At 40.3% G+C, this 22,995-nt stretch overlaps 1 protein-coding gene across 2 annotated transcripts in view; it reads right to left on the reverse strand.

The window, feature by feature from the left end:
- The window catches only part of STK38 (serine/threonine kinase 38), a 42,456-nt gene extending 20,048 nt beyond the window's left edge, over positions 1 to 22,408 (reverse strand). For both annotated transcript variants that reach the window (XM_046005031.1, XM_046005030.1), the window contains exons 1-5: positions 22,130 to 22,408; positions 17,067 to 17,202; positions 5,186 to 5,237; positions 3,953 to 4,075; positions 2,095 to 2,178 (exon numbers count right to left, since the gene is read on the reverse strand). In XM_046005031.1, the coding sequence (XP_045860987.1) occupies positions 2,095 to 2,178; positions 3,953 to 4,075; positions 5,186 to 5,237; positions 17,067 to 17,197 (390 nt within the window). In that variant the 5' untranslated portion in view covers positions 17,198 to 17,202; positions 22,130 to 22,408. The remainder of the gene's footprint in view (positions 1 to 2,094; positions 2,179 to 3,952; positions 4,076 to 5,185; positions 5,238 to 17,066; positions 17,203 to 22,129) is intronic.
- Positions 22,409 to 22,995: the final 587 nt, after the last annotated feature.

Genomic DNA, 22,995 nt, shown 5'->3' on the forward strand with positions numbered 1-22,995 from the left:
TGTAAGAGAAACATGAAAAAAAATAGCTAAATGCTGGTCTCTTATCCTCTAAAATTTATTATCCTTAAAAATTTCCACCCTATGGATCAGGATAACAACCTGAACTCTCAAGTGAGTAGCTTTAATTCCTGTTCAGTTTAGTAAAAGCAAACAACAAAGTTTTCCTATAGATAAGGTACCTCTACCTACAAAAAATGAGGCTCTGAATCTAAACTTTGTCAGCCTCACCCAAAAGTGATGGATCTGCACTGGTCTACTTCCTGTCACACCCAACACAAACTACACTTCAGGATGGCTGATCCAGGTAGCGTGTGGGGCAAGAGACTTTAACTGGACCACCCTGAGATCAAACCCACAGAGCAGAGTCCAGCAGCACGGTAAGCTAACAATTCAGTTAATGCATTGTTTAAAATCCTATTCTCAGAGAAAGCCTCTCTACTCTCATGTAGGAGAACTTTAGAAAATTATTTTGAGGGGCACCTGGGTGGCTCAGTGGGTTAAAGCCTCTGCCTTCGGCTCAGGTCATGATCCCAGGGTCCTGGGATCAAGCCCCGCATCGGGCTCTCTGCTCTGAAGGGAGCCCACTTCCTCCTCTCTGCCTAGTGTGATTTCTCTCTGTCAAATAAATAAAATATTTTTAAAAAAAAGAAAATTATTTTGAAGAAGGTACAATATTCAAAAAACAATTTTTACACCCTATGCTTGGATTGTCCTCTGTGACCCTGCTGGGCAACAGGCACACGCTATGAAGGACCAATAAGGGAAAGTCCTCATGCACACTTCTTTTTACAACGTGATTCTGAACACTAATTATTTGATGAAGAAATGTTTTAAGCCTTTGTTTAAAAAAACTACAGGAAACAGGTCTTATAAAAATAAACTTTACTTATGAAATACAAAATACACTGACTAATCAATACAGTTTTACATTTCATTTTTCAAGACTAACTGAAACTCTTTCACTGCCTATACCCATTTCACACACTAATTTTAGATAATACATAAACAGGGCTGTTGAGCGTTCTGAATGAAGCAGGCATTAGCATAAGCTATGATGTCTGAAGGTTCACTGCCAGGGTATTTGATACTCTCAACTAAAATTCCTGTGACTTTAAGCTTATGGGTAGTGTATGAAAACTGAAGAGAAAATAAAAACTCCAAATGGTGACTGAAACTTAAAAGAAGGGCAGAGAAGCCTCAACGATCATGTCTTAAGAGGCAGAAGGGACTGGCTGCAGAGCTGCTCTCCATCCCTGCTTTTGTACTCTACACCCAGAGCTCTCCTTGCCACAGGGTCTCTCTTTGTCCTCCTGGAGCATCTGATCCTTTACAGGACATATGCAGGCATCACCCACTACAATCTGTTCTCAAGGAAACCGCTCAATGAAATTAGATTTACAGAAACACAGCATTTTTGTTTTTAATATATTGCCCAATATTAAAAATTTTATTTTGCATAAAGTACTTCTACATCTTATATATCTCTATGCAAAGTAGGTTTAGGTTTTAGAAAGTGCTCTTAATCCTTAAAAGAGAATTTGCACTGCTCTGCCGTTTGCATTAGATTTTTTTCAAATTCATTCAGAAAGAAGACTGGTCTCTCTTGGGTAGTAACGAGCTACTCAGAAGACCCAACTTTGGTTTGAGGGTACAGAATGAAGCATAGTAAGACATATTTTAGATTCCAAATTCCAAATTCTGGTTCCCAAGTCTCAGTTCCAAGGAACTGAGCATTCCGTAGGAACACACTACCACAGCAAGTGTGAACTCACAAACAGGCTCCTCACGACAAGCACAGTTTGTAATCAATTGGGAGACACAAACAGCAGATGCTTCTAATAGGTTTTCAACTTTTAAAAGACCAAACAACATAAGGCAGTACTTGTCCTTTTAAGATATATGTAACTGCTTCTTTGTTGGGGAAAGAAAAGTAATATTATATGTATATTCATACATGACAGTGCTAAAGAAAACTGTAGTAAGAAAATACATTGAAAAAAAAAGAAAATACATTTCAAATAAACAAAAAGAACAGTTTTACATGACAAAAAATTTTATAAGTTGACTAAAATCACTGCTACAATTGTGGTTTACCTGCTCTTTTTCAAGCATATCTGCTTTACGGAGTATTTTCATTGCATATACATGCCCTGTATCTTTCTTCTGAACAAGCCGCACCTAAAAGTTATAAAAGAAATGCCGAGTCACAATGTCAAGCTAGAGCTTTTGTGTACTACAAAAAATAATTTAAACTAAAAAAGTATTACAATATTAATATAAGCAACCAGCAATAACAAAGCAGTAAAAAGTGCCTTTTAATGTTCCAAAATGGATATATTTATTATATACCACGAAGTCAGCCCTGGAAACATTCTCAAACATCTCCACATCTGAACAGCTTTGGCTCTCTAGTTGAACACATCAATCTAATTCAAAACCCTCACTTTCAAACTTAAGGACTCATTACACCCAAAGTACATGTCATCCAATCAGCTCAGAACCCTAAGGAAGTGATGACAACAATGTTTAATACAACAGCAAACGCTCATGCATAGGAAAAACGTCTAGAAGGGAAAAACACCTAAAATGTATAATTAGGGAAATGGGGTTTTTGCAGTTTTCCTTTCTTTTTTATCTTCCAATGTTTTGATAAAGAACAGATAATTTTATGATGAAAAGAAAACTAATGGTCTGCAAATCCAAAGACAAACTTCTTGGCAAGTCCCTGTATATCACCCCCCTCCCCTGCACTGCACCTGCTCCCCCAATAAGAATGTTTTCTTCTCCCTGCACCTTTCTTCATGTTTTTCCTGACTGAGTCCCATGTCCCTTCCTCCCTAAACAGAAAGCCCTTTTAGATGTGGTACTGTACCTTTCCTTCTCTCAACAAGTCCACAGGGATTCTGAACACTGAGGGATCAATTTAATCTTTCACTTGTGCCTCTAAGTTCATTGCTCACATTTCCCCTAGGTATGGCTTTTTAATAATATGCTGCTCCTTTTATACAAAGTTAATGAAACTATTGCATCAGTAAGCCGTTCACTTTGGGTGTTTTCCTTTAATGAAGATGACCTTGCACGGGCTCATTCAAACCCTCCCCAACAGACTGCCCTTGTGACTAAGCAGGATGCGTCCACAGGACCAGGTGGGATAACGTGGCAAATGCTTTCAATTCTCTACCACTACCTGTATGACCCATTCTTATAAATTGTTTCCTAGGGCCATCATTAGAGCAGTAGCAATCTGACGGGAAGAAATAAAGGGTGCAGCTATGCTGTTAGTTTGTTCCTGGAGAGGCTGTGTGATCCTAGGAAAAGCAAGAGCTTTAAGTTCAGGAACTCCTTTAAGAAACAAAGCAAATGGGCAAAGGGGAAAAAAAAACAGAAAGAGGCAAACCAAGAAACAGACTCTTAACTACAGAGAACAATCTGATGGCTACGGTAGGAGAGGTGGGTGGGGGCACAGGTGATGGTGATTAAGGAGCACACTTGTAATGAGCACCAAGTAATTAAAAACTAAAAAGAAAAAAAAAAATCAGGAAATCCTGGGCCCAACTTCTGGTACTGCTGCTCACTGGTTGTATGACAATGGAACATTATATATCCCCCCTGAGTCTTAATTTCATCATCCATAAAATGAATTATTGTCATGATTGTAAGAGAGAAGCACTCAGTAGATAATAAGTATTGATTTCTTCTACCTTTCAACTCTCCCTCTAGATCAATACTTAGAGCATCAACACCATCTCTGGCAAAACAGAAGAACAATCAGAGACCTGGGACAGTGGAGGGGGAAATAAAGGACAGACGGAGCGGTTAGGAGGCGGGGCTGGCATGCCTGACCCACCTACCCCATACTGCAGATCTATCAACAATCAAGAACTCACGGTATGTCAGCAGCTTCAGAGTTGTGTGGTGTTTTTATATCTGATAAACAGCTGTGGTTTTTTACCTCACCGAATGCTCCTCTGCCTATTACTTTTAAGGACTCAAAATCTTCCAGTCCAAGTCTTGTTCTCTTCAAACGAAGAAACTCTGTTTCCTTCCGTGCATGCGCTGACCTCCTCAAACGCTTCTGATGTTTAAAGGGGGAGAGAAGTGGGAAGGGGAGGAGCTGAAACTGCGACTTCATAGCAGTCTTATTTGCGAATGAGAAAGCAGGACCAACCAGACTAAGCAGAACCTTCTGAACCCTTAAGAGGTCACATCTCTCCTCCCCAGCCTTTGGACACAATAACCAAACCATACTGAACAGATGAGTGCCTCCTCTGAGGACTCTGACCAACCTAGTTTGGCAATCAACTATCCTAACTTTTCTAAAGAAGGAAGAATAAACAATCAATATTTTCCTTTAAACTTCTATAAAATAAAAGGGTATAGGGTTTTCTTTAATTTCCCTCTGGGTTTAGTCTTTTTTTACACATTGAAGTTCATTTTATGCTCTATATTTCCTATAAGTTTTCAGTATTTTTCACCATTTTCCTGAATTCTATGATTCATTCCTATTTTTGAAGGCATTTCCACTTTCAGTTCCTTGCACAGTTTCTTAACTATATTTTCTCCGACCACGTCAGTAGACACTGGAAGGACTCGTGTGAAGAGATATTTTGCCTTGATAATGATTTCAGAAATTTGCTCCACTCCTATCAAGACTTTTCTGTGATTTCCATAAGTATGCTATAATTTGTTGTTGTTTTTTTAATTTTAATGTGATCTCATCTCTTTCTTTTCTTGGAATTCTAAATCTAGTTAATTTATTACAACTGTGCCTAGATAAATCTTCCTCTCCCTGGTACTTAGTAATGAATTTCTCCCTTTGCATGAGTTTCTAAATCCAGAAGTACATCAGTCCTCATAAATTCCTTTAAGGGGCGCCTGGGTGGCTCAGTGGGTTAAAGCCTCTGCCTTCAGCTCAGGTCGTGGTCCCGGGGTCCTGGGATCGAGCCCCACATCGGGCTTTCTGCTCAGCAGGGAGCCTGCTTCCTCCTCTCTCTCTCTGCCTGCCTCTATGCCTACTTGTGATTTCTGTCTGTCAAATAAATGAATAAAATCTTAAAAAATAAAAAAATAAATAAATAAATAAATAAATTCCTTTAAGCCAAGTACCCCATGTACCAAGGCTAACAACTTGCTGAACAAGATTTGCCATTCTGGGTTCAAGGAAAAATTTCCCAATATAAATTACCTCTTCATCTTTTAGGCCTTCTTCTTCCATCACTTTCTCTAACTTCTTTTGTCTAAAAATAAATAAAGATATTTGAAATAACAATTGAATACCTTTCTGAAAAGTCCATATAAACACAATATTTTTTTAATGGTAAAAACAGGTAAATCTCAAATGCCTCATTAAAACAACAAATTCCAGGGTGCCTGGGTGGTGCAGTCAGTTGGGTTACTGCCTCTTGGTTTCAGCCCAGGTCATGATCTCAGGGTTGTAAGATGGAGCCCCACGTCAGGCTCTGCGCTCAGCGTTAAGTCTACTTGAGGAATCTCTCTCTTCCCCTCCATCTGCCCCTCTCCCCATCCCCACCACTTGTGCACGCATGTGCTCTCTCAAAAATAATTAAATCTTTTTAAAAAAATTACAGTTACTAACATAAGTGAAAAGATTCCCACCCTTTGTTAGTTCTGCATTTTGAAAAAAACTGTATGTTAATGCAACAAAGAATCCTATTTCAAAATGAAAAGTTCTCTCTCTTTTTTCAAGTATTTCCCCCTTAAACAAACCTCAAACAGGTGGTGTTTGATAACCTCTACTATCAGGGTGTCTCTCTCTCTCCCTGACTGAACTCTACTTCCTTTATTTTTATATCTCCCTCCTCCTCCCTGCCATAAGCAAAGAGCAATAAACAACAGTCAAGGCATAATTTAGAGATTCAAGGGGAGAGGCAGGAATGATCAAAACAGGTGACTGTTACCACTATTAAAACTTAAAAGACTCTAGGGGCTCCTGGGTGTCTCAGTGGGTTAAAGCCTCTGCCTTTGCCTCGGCATGTGATCCCAGGGTCCTGGGATCAAGCCCCTCATCAGGCTCTCTGCTCAGTGGGGAACCTGCTTACCCCAACTACCCCACCCCAGCCGCCTCTCTGCCTACTTGTGATCTCTGTCCAATAAATAAAAACTTTTTTAAAAAATCAAAAAACTTAAGACTCTAAATCCCTGGAGTATTAAACCTTAAAAACTGTATCCAAGAATATTTCTGATCTACACTCTCATATTGATTTGATAGAACTAAAAGAAACAAGAAAAACTTCCTTAGAACTAATTCTATACAACCTGCATTTATTCAGCATAGTAAGTGAAAGCACGCTGGCTGGGGTCTCTATCCCTTATCAGCATTTCAGGTAACAGGTGATGTGAGCAGGACAGGGAAGAATGACAGCAGGAATATAGGGCACCTGGGCGTTGCAGTCAGTTGAGGGCCTGACTCTGGATATTTAGCTGGTGTTGTGATCTCAGGGTCAGGGGATCAATCCCGAGTCAGGCTCTGCACTAGGCACACAGTCTGCTTAAGACTTGCTCTCCCTCTCCCTGCTGTGCACTCTGTCTCTCTCCCTCTCTCTCGTTCTAAAATAAATAAATAAATCTTTAAAAAAAAAAAAGAAAAAAAGGAAAGAAAGTAGGGAGTACATGAAGCAATACCTTGTAGTCTAATGCAGGGAGGCATGCAGCACTTCAAATGTCACACTGAAAGGCCTGGCTCTTAGTCTGGAAACAACTAAGAGCTCCAAGGACTTGTGTGTAAAGGAGTGATGTGAAGAGGTTTCTATTTTAAAATGACAGCCAGCAGTAAGGAGTTGAAAGACTGGCAGGGAAAGTAACTGACAAAGACTGAAGCAAACTAAAAGCTCTCATAATGATTCAGATATGGAGTCCAGATCTGGAACAAGGGCTGGAAACCTAGAATGCAGTGAACAGAGGGACTACAAAGATGACTAACTGGAAGGAGGAGTCAAAGGAAAAATCTTAGACTTTCTTGTGTGGGAGGATAATGATGCCGCTAAACGAGATAGAGAAACACAGAGAAAGGACCACAAGAAGGTAATGGCTTTTATTTGGGTCAATAAATAATTATTGCAATAACTGTAATTAGTTAAAATTAATAGCATGTTAGAAATCATATTACAAGTCTACAGTATCAGCTGATATATATCAAGTTGTGTCTAAGCTCTCAGGAAGTGAAAAGATCTACTCTGACCCTGTTGGGGGGGTGGGGGGAGCACTTACGTGGCTTCCAGCCTGCCTACTTCTCTGGGTTTCCAGAATATTTTGTGATATGCATCTTTGTTTGCAAGTGTATTGGAGGGCTAGGGCTGTACTTACTTCGGTATTTTCAGGAGTATATGCTAATTAGTTGAAGTAGAGAAGAGTAAAAAGAATCAAAGATAACATCAATAACTCAACCATGGTTAGCTCTTTTCATGCCTCGAATATCAAACATCATCATACTTTCTGACTGTATTCTTTTGAATGACCACACCAGACTGGGCTAGAAGTCCAATGTGCTATCATACAATGTGTGTTTCAGAGATGGCTGCTTCTGACTATATTTTAAATCTCAATTCAAACTAAGAAGTAGCTTTACTGCAAGTGTAAATTATTAAATTGCTTTCTGAACCTACCTGAGAGTAAAGTTATCAGAATCAACTCCTTGAACACAGATTCTTTCATTAGAAAAAGTACCCAGAAAAAGCCTATCATATGCAGAATTATCCACAGTAATGATTTATTGGGTCCAAGCCAATGAAGACCTTAAAGACACCCAAAATGGCAAGGGCAGCCTGAAATGCGGCTTACAGGTGACATCCTTTGTGAGATGACACCAAGAAATTACTGTTAACTTTGTTAGATTCATGGTGGCATTGTAATTACACAAGGAAATAGCCATATTTTTAGAGATATACACTTAAGTACATAGGACTGAAATAACAGATGTTTGAAATTTGCTTTAAAACACAACAGCAAGAAAAAATAAAATGGAACAAATTTAACAAAATCTTGATAATTACTGAATCTGAGGGCTGACTATGGGATTTCACTTTATTAGTCTTTCTGTGTGTGTGCTTAGAAGTATTCATAATGAAAAAGAAGAGCAGGCCCCTCCACTGGTTGGTCTCTGATCAAAAATCCTTTGACGAAGCCATTCTTCCATGCAACTCCAATGTTTCAGAGAAGAATTCTGGGAGAGAGAATGGCCACTTTCACACTTAAAGGCCACACCCAACCTCACCCCATCACTTTCCATGAGCTCTAATAGTGCTTTGTACACAGCAACTTTATAAAATGTATGTTGCCAAATGGCGGGGGGGTAGGGGGGAGCAGAGTGTGTAATAATGTGCAGACACATTCATGACTATGACTAATTAGCCCCCTTTGCTAATATTAAATTCACCTCACAGCACAGCTTGGTTCAGAGGCTGCAGGGATAGGAGAAAAGGGCTAGTGAATTCTACAAGAGCTGACCAGACAATATTTCTCATTTCTGTTAATGAAAAATTTTAAATGAGGAAAAATAGTACAGAAATAAGCACTGTCATTTTCATGATCAAAACTGAGAAAATTCTCAAGAAATACCCTAAAAATGAATTTAACACAGATTTTTTTTTTAAATTTCAACAAATTGGGGTGCCTGGGTGGTGCAGCAGATTAAGTGTCTGACTCTTGGTTTTGATCTCAAGGTCATGAGATCATTCATGCTGGGGTCAGTTCTGCGCTTGGAGCTGAATCTGCTTGTCCTTCTTCCTCTGCCCCTCCCCACTGCTCTCTCTCTCTCTTTTTTTTTTTTAAAGATTTTATTTATTTATTTGACAGGCAGAGATTACAAGTAGGCGGAGAGGCAGGCAGAGAGAGAGGAGGAAGCAGGCTCTGCCGAGCAGAGAGCCTGATGCAGGGCTGGATCCCAGGGCCCTGGGACCATGATCTGAGCCAAAGGCAGAGGCTTTCACCCACTGAACCACTCAGGCGCCCCCCCCCCCCCCACCACCACTGCTCTCTTAAAAAGAAAAAATCTCAACAAATTACTTTGGTTTGACTGATATATCTAGTCAGTGAATAACATTCAAAGGTCAAGACTTACTCATCTCTGGGACTTAAAAAAAACTGACACTTGCTCACTAATAATAATCACATATTGCAACTCAGTATCAGATCAGACCAAACACAAACACAGGAAAACCTGGGTAAAAATACCTAAAAGGAGGGCACCTGGGTGGCTCAGTTCGTTAAGAAACTGCCTTCGGCTCAGGTCATGATCCTGGAGTCCAGAGATCGAGTCCCACATCAGGCTCCCAGCTCCACAGGGAGTCTGCTTCTCTCTCTGACCTTCTCCCCTCTCATGCTGTCTCTCAAAGAAATAAAATATTAAAAAAAAAAATACCTAAAAGGAGTAGCAGACAGTGCTGGTTCTCAGTGGCTAAAATGTAGGAAAGTTTTTATTTGATTTGGGGGCTGGAGAGGAGGGAAGCCTACCACTACTTCCTATTAAATTGGATTTGTATGGCTTTAATTAATCCACCAAAACAGTATTCATGAAGAACAGAAACAACACAGAATATTTTATAAGAAAAAAATGTCGGGGCGCCTGGGTGGCTCAGTGGGTTAAGGTCTCTGCCTTCCGCTCAGGTCATGATCTCAGGGTCCTGGGATCGAGCCCCGCATTTGGGCTCTCTGCTCCACGGGGAGCCTGCTTCCTCCTCTCTCTCTGCCTGCCTCTCTGCCTAGTTGTGATTTCTCTCTGTCAAATAAATATTTTTAAAAAAAAGTCAGCTTCCTCAGTTTTGATTTCAGACTGCTATAAATTATTTTTTGTATGAATAATTCGGCAAATATCAATATTTACTGGATACCTAGGATCACATAAGAGAGAGAACAGAATTGCTATTCCTAGATAACCTTACCATCAGAGGCAAAACAAAGATTAAATAAAGAAGATGAACTTGCACTCCTGAGTGGGTTCAGTTTATAGTCTACCAGTAGCGGGGCGCCTGGGTGGCTCAGTGGGTTAAGCCGCTGCCTTCGGCTCAGGTCATGATCTCCAGTCCTGGGATGGAGTCCCGCATCGGGCTCTCTGCTCAGCAGCGAGCCTGCTTCCCTCTCTCTCTGCCTGCCTCTCTGTCTGCTTGTGATCTCTCTCTGTCAAATGAATAAATAAAAAATCTTTAAAAAAAAAAAATGGTTCTCACTTTATAGTCTATCAGTAGCATTAACAGGAGACCATTAAACAGACACCAGACTTAGGGGGTTTAATTGTTTATAAATAGATCAGTAGAACTTGCTGTAATGTTTCTAAACTCACTTAATGTTCTCATATTCTACTTTAACACAGGAAACCATTCCTAAATGATTTTTCTTCTTTCTTCTACCTCTAGGCTTTGGCTTCATCTCCCCTGTCATTAAGTACTTTGTTTCAAATATAACCTAGTGTTCTACTATAAATGGAACAATGCAAAAGGTGCATATGTGTGGAAGAAATATTAGAGATTTTAAAGGCATCCCGACAAGGCATATATATTGAAAATTTATACAACCTAATCTCAAAATTTACTAGCCCAATACTTATTTCAAACCACTCATCACATACTAGTGATATACTCATAATAAAATGTTTCTTCATCATTGATTGTCTCTTATTATTTAGACTCTGCTTGTTTAACAAGGTTCTATGACATTTCCACCCATAACATGGAAAAAACCTGAAAATCCATTTCTTAGAGGCTTGGGTTTTTTCCTTTTTCTTTTCTTTTTTCTAAGTAGGCAATGCGGGGCTTGAACTCAGAACCCTAAGATCAAGAAGACCTGAGCTGAAATCAAGAGTCAGACACAATCAGCTGAGCCACCCAGGTGCCCCATCTAACAGTTCTTTTTCTTTTTTTCTTTTTTTTTTTTTTTTTTTTTTTCAGATTTTATTTATTTATTTGACACAGAGAGAGGGCACACAAGCAGGGGGAGTGGGAGAGGGAGAAGCAGGCTTCCGGCTGAGGTGGGAGCCCAAGCTGGGCTCGATCCCAAGACCCTGGAATCATGACCTGAGCCGAAGGCAGACACTTAAGGACTGAGCCATCCAGGTGCCACCATGATGTAACACTTATTAATAACATAAACAAAACCATATGTCATATTGTTCCTAGAGAATGTCATAATATATTAATAATGAACCATAAGGAAGAGCCAGTAGGATTAAAAACCAACTATTATTTTTTTTTAAATGATTATTTATTTATTTATTTGACAGAGAGAGAGATCACAAGTAGGCAGAGAGGCAGGCAGAGAGAGAGGGGGAAGCAGGCTCCCCGCGGAGCAGAGAGCCCGATGCGGGGCTTGATCCCAGGACCCTGAGATCATGACCTGAGCCGAAGGCAGCGGCTTAATCCACTGAGCCACCCAGGCGCCCCCAACTATTATTTTTTTTAAAGATTTTATTTATTTTATTTAACAGACAGAGATTACAAGTAGGCAGAGAGGCAGGCAGAGAGAGAGAGGAGGAAGCTCCCTGCTGAGCAGAGAGCCCAATGCAGGGCTCGATCCCAGGACCCTGGGATCATGATCTGAGCCGAAGGCAGAGGCTTTAACCCACTGAGCCACCCAGGCGCCCCCAAAACCAACTATTATTAAATAAAACAAGGTTCAGTTGGTTGAGCATCCAACTCTGGGTTTCGGCTCAGGTCATGATCTCACAGTCGTGGGACTGAGCCCACATCAGGCTCTGCGCTCAGCGCAGAGTTGGCTTCAGATTATCTCTCCTTCTCCCTACAGCTCACACGCATGCTCGCTCTTTCTCTCTCAAATAAATAAATAAAAGCTTTTTAAAATAAATAAATAAATCGCAGTGCCTGGTTGGCTCAGTTGGTTCAACATCTGGCCCTTGGTCTCGATTCAGGTCATTATATCAGGTTCTTGAGATCAAGCTCTACATCCAACTCCATGCTAAGTAGAGTCTGATTCTTGCCCCCTCTCTCTGTCCCTCTCTCTGCTCATATGTGTGTGTGCTCTCTAAAATAAAAATAAATCTTTAAATAAATAAAACAAGTAACTTAATCAGAACTCATAGTATTTGTTTTGTAACTACAATACCAGAAACTCTGATTTCAATAGAGTGATTGTATTAAAAAGAGCTATCTATCTCCACTAGCATGCCTACAGATATACTGTGCAAATTTATTTTTGAATTCCCCATCATCCTAACATAGGGCACTTACAGGCACTTGTCTATTTCAATAAGCAGCAGCTAGCCACCACCAGCTATGTAATATTTTGCTATTCCGCCTACAGCTCTGCATATTTAAAGTCTAATCATGATTTACATCCTCTTGAAGAATGTGCCTGCAAAAGCCCTTATCAAAATATTAGCATATCAAATCTAGCAACATAAAAAAGAATACATTATGATCAAGACGGTTTTACCCCAGGAATGCAAGGTTAGTTTAACATGCAAAAACTCAGTCCATGTAATTCATCATATTTTTTTTTATTTTATTTATTTATTTGTCAGAGAGAGAGAGAGACTGTGAGAGAGGGAATACAAGCAGGGGAAGCGGGAGAGGGAGAAGCAAGCTTCCCGCGGAGCAGGGAACCCAATGCTGGCCTTGATCCCAGGATGCTGGGATTATGACCTGAGCCGAAGGCAGACACCCAACGACTGCGCCACCCCGGCACCCCTGTAATTCATCATATTAATAGAATAAGCAATGATGCAGAAAAGGGGATGCAGAAAAATTATTTGACAAAATTCAACATCCACTTTAGTTAAAAACTCTCAGCCAACTAGGAACATAAGAAAACTTCCCCAACCTACAAAGGGCATCCTTGAAAAACCTACAGGTAACATAACAAACAGTGAAATATTGAGTGCTTTCACCCTTCAATCAGGAAGAAAATGAAGCTCTCTAGTCCAACCACTTGGACTCAACACTGTACCTGATATCCTTGCCAACCCAATAAGGCAAGAAAAAGAAAGAAAAGGTGTCTCTTAATCTCACAAAATAAACTGAGGGTTGCGGGGGGGGGGGGGGGTGTTGGGTTATGGACATTGGGGAGGGTACGTGCTATGGTGAGTGCTGTGAAGTGTGTAAGCCTGATAATTCACAGACCTGTGCCCCTGGGGCTAATAATACATTATATGTTAATTTAAAAAAAAAAAAGAAAAGGTGTATAGATTGGAAAAGAAGAAGTAAAACTCTCTATCTGAATATGACATGATTGTTTACACAGAGTATCCTAAGGAATCTACAAAAAAAGTTAGTAGAATAAATAAATTAGCAAGTTACAGGATTTAAGGTCAGTATACAAAATTCAGTTCTATTTCCATATACTAGAAGCAAATAACTGGAAAAAGATTTTTAAACGCCCACTTAAAGCAGCATCAAAAAAAAAACCCCAAAATACTAGCAACAGAAGAAAAAAAATAACATGTAAGACCCCCCACACTAAACACTACAAAACACTGATGAGAAAAATTAAAGACTTAAGAGAATGGAGAAATATAGCATGTCCATGCATCAAAGATTCAATACTGTTAAGATGTCAGCTCTCTCCCAAACTGGTCTATAGATTCAATTATAATCATAATCCCATCAAGCTTTCCTCTAGAAATTGACAAGCTGATTCTAAAATTTATATAAAAATACAAAGAACCTAGAATATCCAAAATAATATTGGGGGGAAAAAAAACCAAAACAATTAAATTTAAGACTTACACTAACTAGATGACTTCAAAACTTACAATACTATAGTAATGAAGTCAAGCGTGATACTGGCATAGGGACAAAAAGATCAGTGAAAGAGACTAGAAAACCCAGAAATAGGGGCACCAAGTTGGTTCAGTCAGTAGAGCATGTGACTCTTGATCTAGGGGTAGTAGGTTCGAGCCCCACAATGGATGTGGAGATTACCTAAAAAATCTTTACAAAAAGAAAAAAGAAAGGAAGAAAAAAGAAAACCCAGGAATACACACACATTACATATTTGATTTTTGACAGAAGTGCCAAAGAATCTAATGGGGAAAGGAAATCTTTTCAACAAAGGGTGCTAAAACAACTGGATATTCATAACAAAAAAATAAAGCTCAACCCCCATCTCATACACTTTATTAATTCAAGATGGACCATAGAACTAAATGTAAAAATTAATTATAAAACTTCCCAAAGGAGATACAGAAGAATATCCTTATGACTTGGGGGCAGAAAAGTTTTACTATAAAAAAAAATGCCAAATTAGATTTCTAATTTAAAAACTGAATTTAAAACTTCTGCTCATCGAAGACACTATAAAGATAATGAACAGGAGGGGCACCTGGGTGACTCGTAGGTTAAGCCTTCTACTCTTGATTTCGGCTAGGGTAATGACCTCAGAGTTGTGAGAGTTGTGAGATTGAGCCCTGTGTTGGGCTCCAAGCTCAGCACAGAGTCTTCTCAAGATTCTTTCCCCTCCCACTCTCCCTCCCTCTCCTCTCTTCCCCTTAGCACATGCCTGGGCGCGCTCTCTCTCTCTCTCTCACTCTCTCTCTTGCATGCTCTCTCTCTCTCTCTCTCAAATAAAAAAATCTTAAAACAAAAAAAAGGGGGGGACACACAGACATTTTTTTAGCAAAAATGTAAAGCAACTGGAAGTCTCACACAAGGCTGATGATATTCTGGAAAAAGGTCTAGCAGTTTCTTATAAAACTAAACATACACTTATGTATACTTATGACCCAGTAATTCCACTCCTAACTATTTACCCAAGAATTGAAATCAAATGCTCACAAAAAGATCTGTACACAAATGTTCATAGAAGTTTATTCAAAACAGCCCAAAACTCCAAAAAGCCCAGATATTTATCAACAAAAGAATGTAAAAACGGAGGTATAGTTAGAATGGTACTCAGCAATATAAAAGAACAAAGTATTGATACAATAGCAACATGGGTGAACCTTGAAAACATCAGGCTGAGTGAAAGATGCTTTACTCAAGTTGAGTACTTACTATATGAATCTGTTTCATGCTTCACTTATATGGAACAGGTAAGACTAATCTATGATAGAAACAAAATTCCAACAGTGGTTGCCTAAGTTTGGAGGAATGTCTCCAGAAATCAAAGAACTTTCTGGAATGATGGTAATGGTCTAAGTCTTAATAGGAGTTTAAGTTCTACAGGTATATACATTTGTCAAAACTCATTGACTAGTACCCTTCGGATTGTACATTTCAGATGGAACCCCACACTATGTGTAGAAATTACTTTTAAAAAAAAAAAAAAAAAAAGAAGGGGCACCTGGGTGGCTCAGTGGGTTAAAGCCTCTGCCTTCAGCTCAGGTCATGATCCCAAGGTCCTGGGATCAAGCCCCACATCGGGCTCTCTGCTCACTGGGGAGCCTGCTTTCCTCCCACTGTCTCTGCCTGCCTCTCTGCCTACTTGGGATCTCTCTCTGTCAAATAAATAAATTAAAAAAAAAAAAAAAAAGGAGGGGTGCCTGGGTGGCTCAGTTGTTAAGCTTCTGCCTTTGCTCAGGTCATGATCTCAGGGTCCTAGGATTGAGCCCTGCATCACACTCCCTGCTCAGCAGCAGTCTGCTTCTCCCTCTCCTTCTGTGCTCTTTCTCACTCTCTCTCAAATAAATAAATAAAATCTTAAAAAAAAAAAAAAGGAAAAAACACACCTAGAGGAAGATTGTGCATTTCACCACATGCAAAATTCACACTCTCTTAAGAAAAAAATACATATATATATACATATAGAGAGAGAGAGATACAGATATATATAGAGAGCGAGCGCAGACATATTCAGAAGTAAAACATACTGACACCTCCAACATATTTTGTGTGTGTGTGTGTTTTAAGATTTTATTTATTTATTTGACAGAGAGAAATGGGAGAGAGGGAATACAAGCAAGAGGAGCAGGAGAGGGAGAAGCAGGCTTCCCACTGAGCTGGGAGCCCAATGGGGGGCTCGATCCCAGAACCCTGCGATCATGACCTGAGCCAAAGGCAGAGGCTTAACAACTGAGCAACTCAGGTGCCCCACCACATACTTTGAAGCATAGCAAAAAATTAGGATGGTTTAATGAATGGATCAAGAGATGGATAGATGAATATGTAATACAACAATGAATGACAATTACACAACCTAGATGATGTATATAAGGGTATTCAGCATATTAATCCAATTTTTCTGCACCTTTGAATATTTTCATAATAAAATGTTGGGAATAAAATTTCAATTATGAATTACTACACGAATAGTGTACATTGGATCAATAACAACAGGTGCCAAGTGATTAAGTGATTACTCTGTGAGAAACACTATGGTGGTGACTCACATTCATTATGTATAATCCCCAGAGCAATCTTGCAAGGAAAGTATTATCCTCATTTTCCAGATAGGAAACTGATACACAAAAAGACTAAGAAACTGGGGGGTGCCTGGGGGGGGTTCAGTGGGTTAAGCCTCTGCCTTCGGCTCAGGTCATAATCTCTGGGATCCAGCCCCACATTGGACTCTCTGCTCAGCAGGGAGCCTGCTTCCCCCTCTCTCTCTGCCTACTTGTGATCTCTCTCTCTCTCTCTGTCAAATAAATAAATAAAAAGTCTTAAAAAAAAAAAAGACTAAGAAACTTATTCCAGACACAGACAGCTACTAAATGATAAAGGCAGGATTCTAAACCCAGATCTGATTCCGTAAGGGCTGCTCTTTCCGTTACATCATTCTGCCTTAACAATGAATCCAAGGATTTGGCCCAATTAATTTTTTTATACTACTATGGAATTCTGTGGGGGTTTTTCCCCTAAGAATTAATTTTAAGTAACCTCTGCACCCAATGTAGGGCTCAAACTCACAACCCCAAGATCAAGAGTTGCATGCTTTACCAACTGAGCCGGCCAGGGACCCCTGTGCTATTGACTAGTAATAGAATGAAGTGTGTTAATAGCAAGGGCTTTGGAAATCAATGACACTGTCCTTCCTTTGTAATGGGATAGGCTATTACATGGTTGCTGCTATTCTTACCTCCTTTCAACGATATTACGAATGTGTCTTATGATACTAGACACGAATGCCAAAACTATGACACAATTATCTCAAACACAGTTCTTTACCTCATTTCTCGTTCTTCATGTTGAGCGATAAGGTTGCTATAAAAATTCTCCAGTGTCACTTTGGTCATGGTCACCCTTTCCTTTGTGTGATTACTCATGGAGGAGCAAGGTGTTGAGCCTGTCATTGCCATGGCCGCTAGAAACAAAGAAAGAAGAGGTATTAGTTTTGGAGTTCGAATCCACCAATTATGCACTCTCCTAACCTACTGATAGGAAAGTAAATTGGTACAAGTTTTCTGGAGGACAAACATATAATATACAACAAAAGCCAGACAAACAGAATACTTGGTGAAAATAAGTATATAGTAATGTCCTATGACCCAGAAATACCACCTCTAGGTATAAGCCTAAAGAAATTGTCTCACAGGCTCTTAAGAAATGCACAAACTTGTGCATTACAGGGGATGTTTATTATGCCATCATTTGTGTTATAGTAAGCTGAAGCTAATTCAGTAAGAAAATAAAGAAAATGCTGTGGGTGCACATAAAGAAATAACATGCAGCAGTGAGAAGCAAATCTATTTGTATCTAAAAGTGACATGAATATATCTTTAAAACATATGTTGTAATTTTATTTATTTACTTATTTATTCGACAGAGAGAGACAGCAAGAGAGGGAACACAAGCAGGGGGAGTGGGAGAGGAGAGGGAGAAGCCGGCTTCCCGCCAAGCAGGGAGCCTGATGCAGGGCTCGATCCCTGCACCCTGGAATCATGACCTGAGCCAAAGACAGACGCTTAAGGACTGAGCTACCCAGGCGCCACTTTATGTTGTAATTTTAAAAAGGAGGGCGCCTGGGTGGCTCAGTGGGTTAAAGCCTCTGCTTTCGGCTCAGGTCATGATCCCAGGGTCCTGGGATCGAGCCCCACATCGGGCTCTCTGCTCTGCAGGGAGCCTGCTTCCTCCTCTCTCTCTCTGCCTGCCTCTCTGCCTAGTTGTGATTTCTGTCAAATAAATAAAAAAAAAAAAAAAAAAGATTTAAAAAGGAAGAGAACAAGATCACAATACCATAAAAGTAAATTAAGAATATATAATACAGGGGCACCTGGGTGGCTCAGTTGTTAAGCATCTGCCTTTGGCTCAGGTCATGATCTCAGGGTCCTGGGATCGAGCCCCACATCAGGCTCCTTACTTGGCGGGAAGCCTGCTTCTCCCTCTCCCACTCCCCGTTAGTGTTCCCACTTGCACTGTTTCTCTCTGTCAAATAAATAAGTAAACTCTTAAAAAAAAGAAAAAAGAATATATAATACAGACACAGTTTAATTCTTTGTCATCCAAGAATCTACCTTGGAGAAATCAAAGACCCATGAGGATTCATACACAGGGGGTTCAAAGTAGCACTTTGAACTTGAATATCCAACAATAGAAATGAAAAGTCCTATAGTTAAATAAACAACAATTAAAATATGTTCAAAATGTTGAATATCAGGGGAAATGTTTCCAATCTAAGCAGAAACAGGTTACAAAACAGTATACCACGATCTCAGTTTTATTTATGTGTTTACTAGAGGTGCACAGAATTATTTGAAATATGTATCAAAAGGTTACTAATGGCATAACTCCAGGCAATAAGAATGCAATAGATCATCTTACTCTTGTTTGGGCTTTTCCACATTTTATGTATTTTTTTCAATGAGCATGTACTATTACTTTTAAATTACCAATAATTTTTAAAAAGACTTTATTTTTAAGTAATCTCTTCCCCCAAAGCGGGGCTCGAACCTACCAATTTGTGATCTCTTCTGTCAAATAAATAAATAAAATCTTTAAAAATTTTATTTATTTATTTATTTGACAGAGAACACAACCAGGCAGAGAGGCAGGCAGTGAGAAAGAGGGAGAAGCAGGCTCCCTGCAGAGCAGAGAGTCCAATGCGGACCTCAATCCCAGGACCCTGAGATCACCACCCAAGCTGAAGGCAGAGGCTCAACCCACGGAGCCACCCAGGCGCCCCCTGAATCATAATTTTAGTGATGGAAGGTATCTTAAAAACAAAAAACCCTAACTTCCTTGTTTTACATATGAGAAACTGATATCAACAAGGTCTAAATAGCTTATAGAACATTTTTTTTCCTGAATTTAAATCTCATTTTCGCCCAGATATTTTTACCAGCCCATACTGTCACAGTTGGCCAGACCATTCACCAATCTGGACTTGCTCCAACATTGGCAATAATGCTCAATATTTTACCCTTATCATGCCTTCCTCCAACATGACCTGCCTCTAAGTCTGTCCTTTTGTCCCAATACAAAGCTGAGAAAAAATCAGGAGGGGCCAAGGGCCATTTTCAAAGACAGTATACTTTATGAAAGTTTCCTTAAGATTCTCCCATTAATATTTAGCAGCTTTTTAAATTGTCTCATAGAATAAGGCTATTAAGGAACGTGTAAACACTTATTATTACTAAGACAAAAGGCTTAACATTAAGCAATTTTATTAAAAGATACTCAGGGGAAAATTATGTAAAATAATCCTTTCAGAGCAAAGAGATTCAAAATAAAGGCTCTACTTCAAGTATTTTTATTCATGAAATGCCAAAATTATCAGTAATAACAAATTCAAGAAAGTGAACTCAGCTCTACCTTACTATGTTATTTGTTACAATGTTATTTTTTATGGGGAAGTTCCTACCAATAGCAAAGCAAACCCAAATATTTTTAGGCTATCAGAATTGTTTAAAGACCTCTGTTTTATGAAGCTTGGGTGTGGTTCCTTATTTGTCAGCCTGTACCCCCTCCACCCACAATGAAAACCACATGCACTCTAAGTCTGGTGAAATTTTCAAACCAGATTTAAAAACAAGTCTGAAGCAAGGGAGTGCTCTGTACTCCTCCCTTGTCTGAACATTTCTAGAGACCTTTTTTTATATATACATATATGTGGTGACATTTTAACAACTGAAATTATTCAACATAAAAATACAACTAAAGTATTTAAACCTAAGACAACCAGTGCCTTTCATATCATAGGTGGTTAATAACAGTAAGTTGAGCAAGTAAATGATTTTTTAGTTGTCAACAAAACTAAAGAACAAAATTACATTTACGTTGGTTAAGTATATAAATCTGAGGTGGAGAAATGTTTTACTCATTTAACTCACTGGCATGGCTTTCTAAGCTTTTAAAAAGATCAACAGGAGATTAAGTGTACTCAAAGATGCTCATATAACAGACGAACAGATTTTCTAGCAGAATGATTTTCAACCTTCACATACAGTCTCTAATGTAATGGCAAAGGTTACACTATCCTTCCCTTTGACCTTTCTTCAAAACCTTCTCTTTCCCTTCCTCCACTCATAAAAGGATTATCCTATTCTAATAACCTTTCATCAAAAGATACAATTACTATTGCCCTATAGTAATTTATAGCTTTACTGGGTCAACCAAGTACTTTTTATAAGAGGGCTTTCCCTCACACTCTTGAGAATTCAAGCCTTCATGCCCTGACCCACAGGCCATCATAGGTCCCTTCCCTGTTTGTTTCATTCTCCACCTCTGCAGAATTAGGGAATAGGTAGGTAAGAAATTCTTAAAAGTTTTAAAAATTTAAGAAAATAATGCAGTCTTCAAAAATTAGGGGTAGGTACTGCAAACTTATATAAAAGTAGATCAAATGATGGGGCACCTGGGTGGCTCAGTAGGTTAAAGCCTCTGCCTTCAGCTCTGGCCATGATTCCAGGGTCCTCAGATGGAGCCCTGTGTTGGGCTCTCTGCTCAGCAGGGAACCTGCTTCCTCCTCTCTCTCTCTCTGCCTACTTGTGATCTCTCTCTGTCAAATAAATAAATAACATCTTAAAAAAAAAAAAGATCAAATGAAAACAATTTTTTTATTCAACCTAGATAGTTATCCTTGGTTGACTGACTTTACAATGGTACTGTTATCTCTATGAATACCCCTTCCCTCACCAATTCTTTATTTCTTTGTGATTGACAATCCAGTATCTTCTATTTTGGCAAGTGAACACAGATACAATTCCTTAAGAATCATGTATCTTAATTTCTCCTCCTGAACTGTAAGCCACAGGAAAACAAGCACCTAAGACTACTTTTAATATCCTCTCCCATCTCATGCACAATGCTATGCACTTAGTAAGCACGTTATGAAAGATTTACTGAGAGCTAAGGATTACTAGGTACTAAGAATATATGTACGTATTGTGGGGATAGAGCTGGGAGGTGAAGTTGTTTTCCATACAAAGTCTGAGAATAGACTTCTGGTCCTGTTATGAGTGGAGCCTGTAATCGTGGTGTTTGTTTTATGTTCAGGGAAATGACATCTACTGCCTGGCTAATTCTAATTTAGAGCCAAGGTGAATTGAAAGGGAGAGGAAGCACAAGGTTTACCTCACTTCAACCTTCCTCAGTACATTTCAAAAACAACAAGTTTCTCTTTGTGTCTTTTAGTCAATTCAAAATGCAAACTGGGAGATCTGATCTCTCCACTAGCTGCTTCTGCACACTTTCTGACACAGACCTTCCTCTAAGTCTTTATCGACTTTCCTTTTCCACTCTCTTCTTGAAAAAAAAAAAAAAAAGTCACTCGATTTTCCTGTAATTTTAAGATTATTTGAAGCCCCAGTACCCTAAGACTAACCATGGGGAAAGGGGCAGATTCAAAGGAACCACACCCCAAAACGAGCTTTGCACATCTCTGCCTCACACAACAGTTCTCAGTTTCTCAGATCCCAGAAAAAAGAAAAGAGGTGGAAACTGGTAATGACTGAGATCCCAGAGGGGACTTAAGCGGTCGCGGCGAGAAGACAAAGCTGGCAACATGGGAAAGAGAAGAGAGCCTGGCTCCCCGCCCCAACAGCACAAAAAGAAAGAAAGAATGGGGTGGGGAGCCTGAGACTGGGAGAAATGTGGCGAAGACCGACAGGGGAGCCTCTGGAAACCGGGAGAAGAGGGGAGGCTGTCAGTAGGCTGAGGAGAGCGGCCGCGGGGCCGTCAGGACAGGGCTGGTAAGAGGAAGCCGGCGGGAAGAGAGAACCCCAAAAAGTGTCGGGTGGAGACGAGGGGGAGAGCCTGGGATGGACTGAAGACAGCGGCAGCAAGACACTCACCAGAGCCCCGTGGGTGTTAAGAGCTGGGGACGGCGGACAGCCGCAGACGCCGGCCCGGCAAGCGACCTCTCTCGACCGCAGACAGGCGAAGCCCCAGCGGCAGCAGCCCGCGAACTGCAAGAGAGGTGGGGACGCGTTAGGGTCTCTGAGGTAGGGGTCGGAGGGGTGGGTGCGGTAAGTACAGCAGGAAGCGCTCCAATAGCCGGAAAAGACGGCAGCGCGAAGGGGCCAAGGCAGCCGAGCCCCCGCCGCGTAGAGGGGCTGGCGCGGCAGCCAGGGGCCAAGACTGCGCAAGCGTGACTGCCCAGCGACGCGGCGGAGATTTTAGGACTGCGCGTGCGCGTCCGGGCCGCACCCACTCTCCCCGCCTTACCTGAACCGGAGGGGCGGTGAGGAGGGCAGAAGCGGGAGATATGGAGCGGTCTTGGTGTGGATAGGCTGGGCTCAGGGAAGGTGCTCATTGTTTTCTGGTTTCTTTGTGTTTGCTTTATTTGGAAATAATTATAGACTCACAGAAAGCTGCAAAGTTAATACAAGGAAGTCCCCTGTACCCATCACCCACCCAGCTTCCCTCACCGTCTTACATAACCACATTACATTAGCAAAACCAGGAAATTGACATTGGCACAATACAACTAACCAGACCAATACGACTGACTGGATTACAGACCTTACCCAGATTTAACCAGTTTGCCATGCACTCATTTGTGCCTCTGTGTGAGCTTGCGTGCTCTCACTCATTTACAGTTTTATGAAATTTTACCACTTATATCGTCGTCCTCCCTGATTTTTGATTATTGTAGCAATAAGACGGCTGGAGCCCTTGATCCCCTCTTACTCTTCCTCAGTTTAAGGACTAACACACC

Source organism: Meles meles, chromosome 5, assembly GCF_922984935.1.
Source record: "Meles meles chromosome 5, mMelMel3.1 paternal haplotype, whole genome shotgun sequence".
Classification (NCBI taxonomy): domain Eukaryota; kingdom Metazoa; phylum Chordata; class Mammalia; order Carnivora; family Mustelidae; genus Meles; species Meles meles.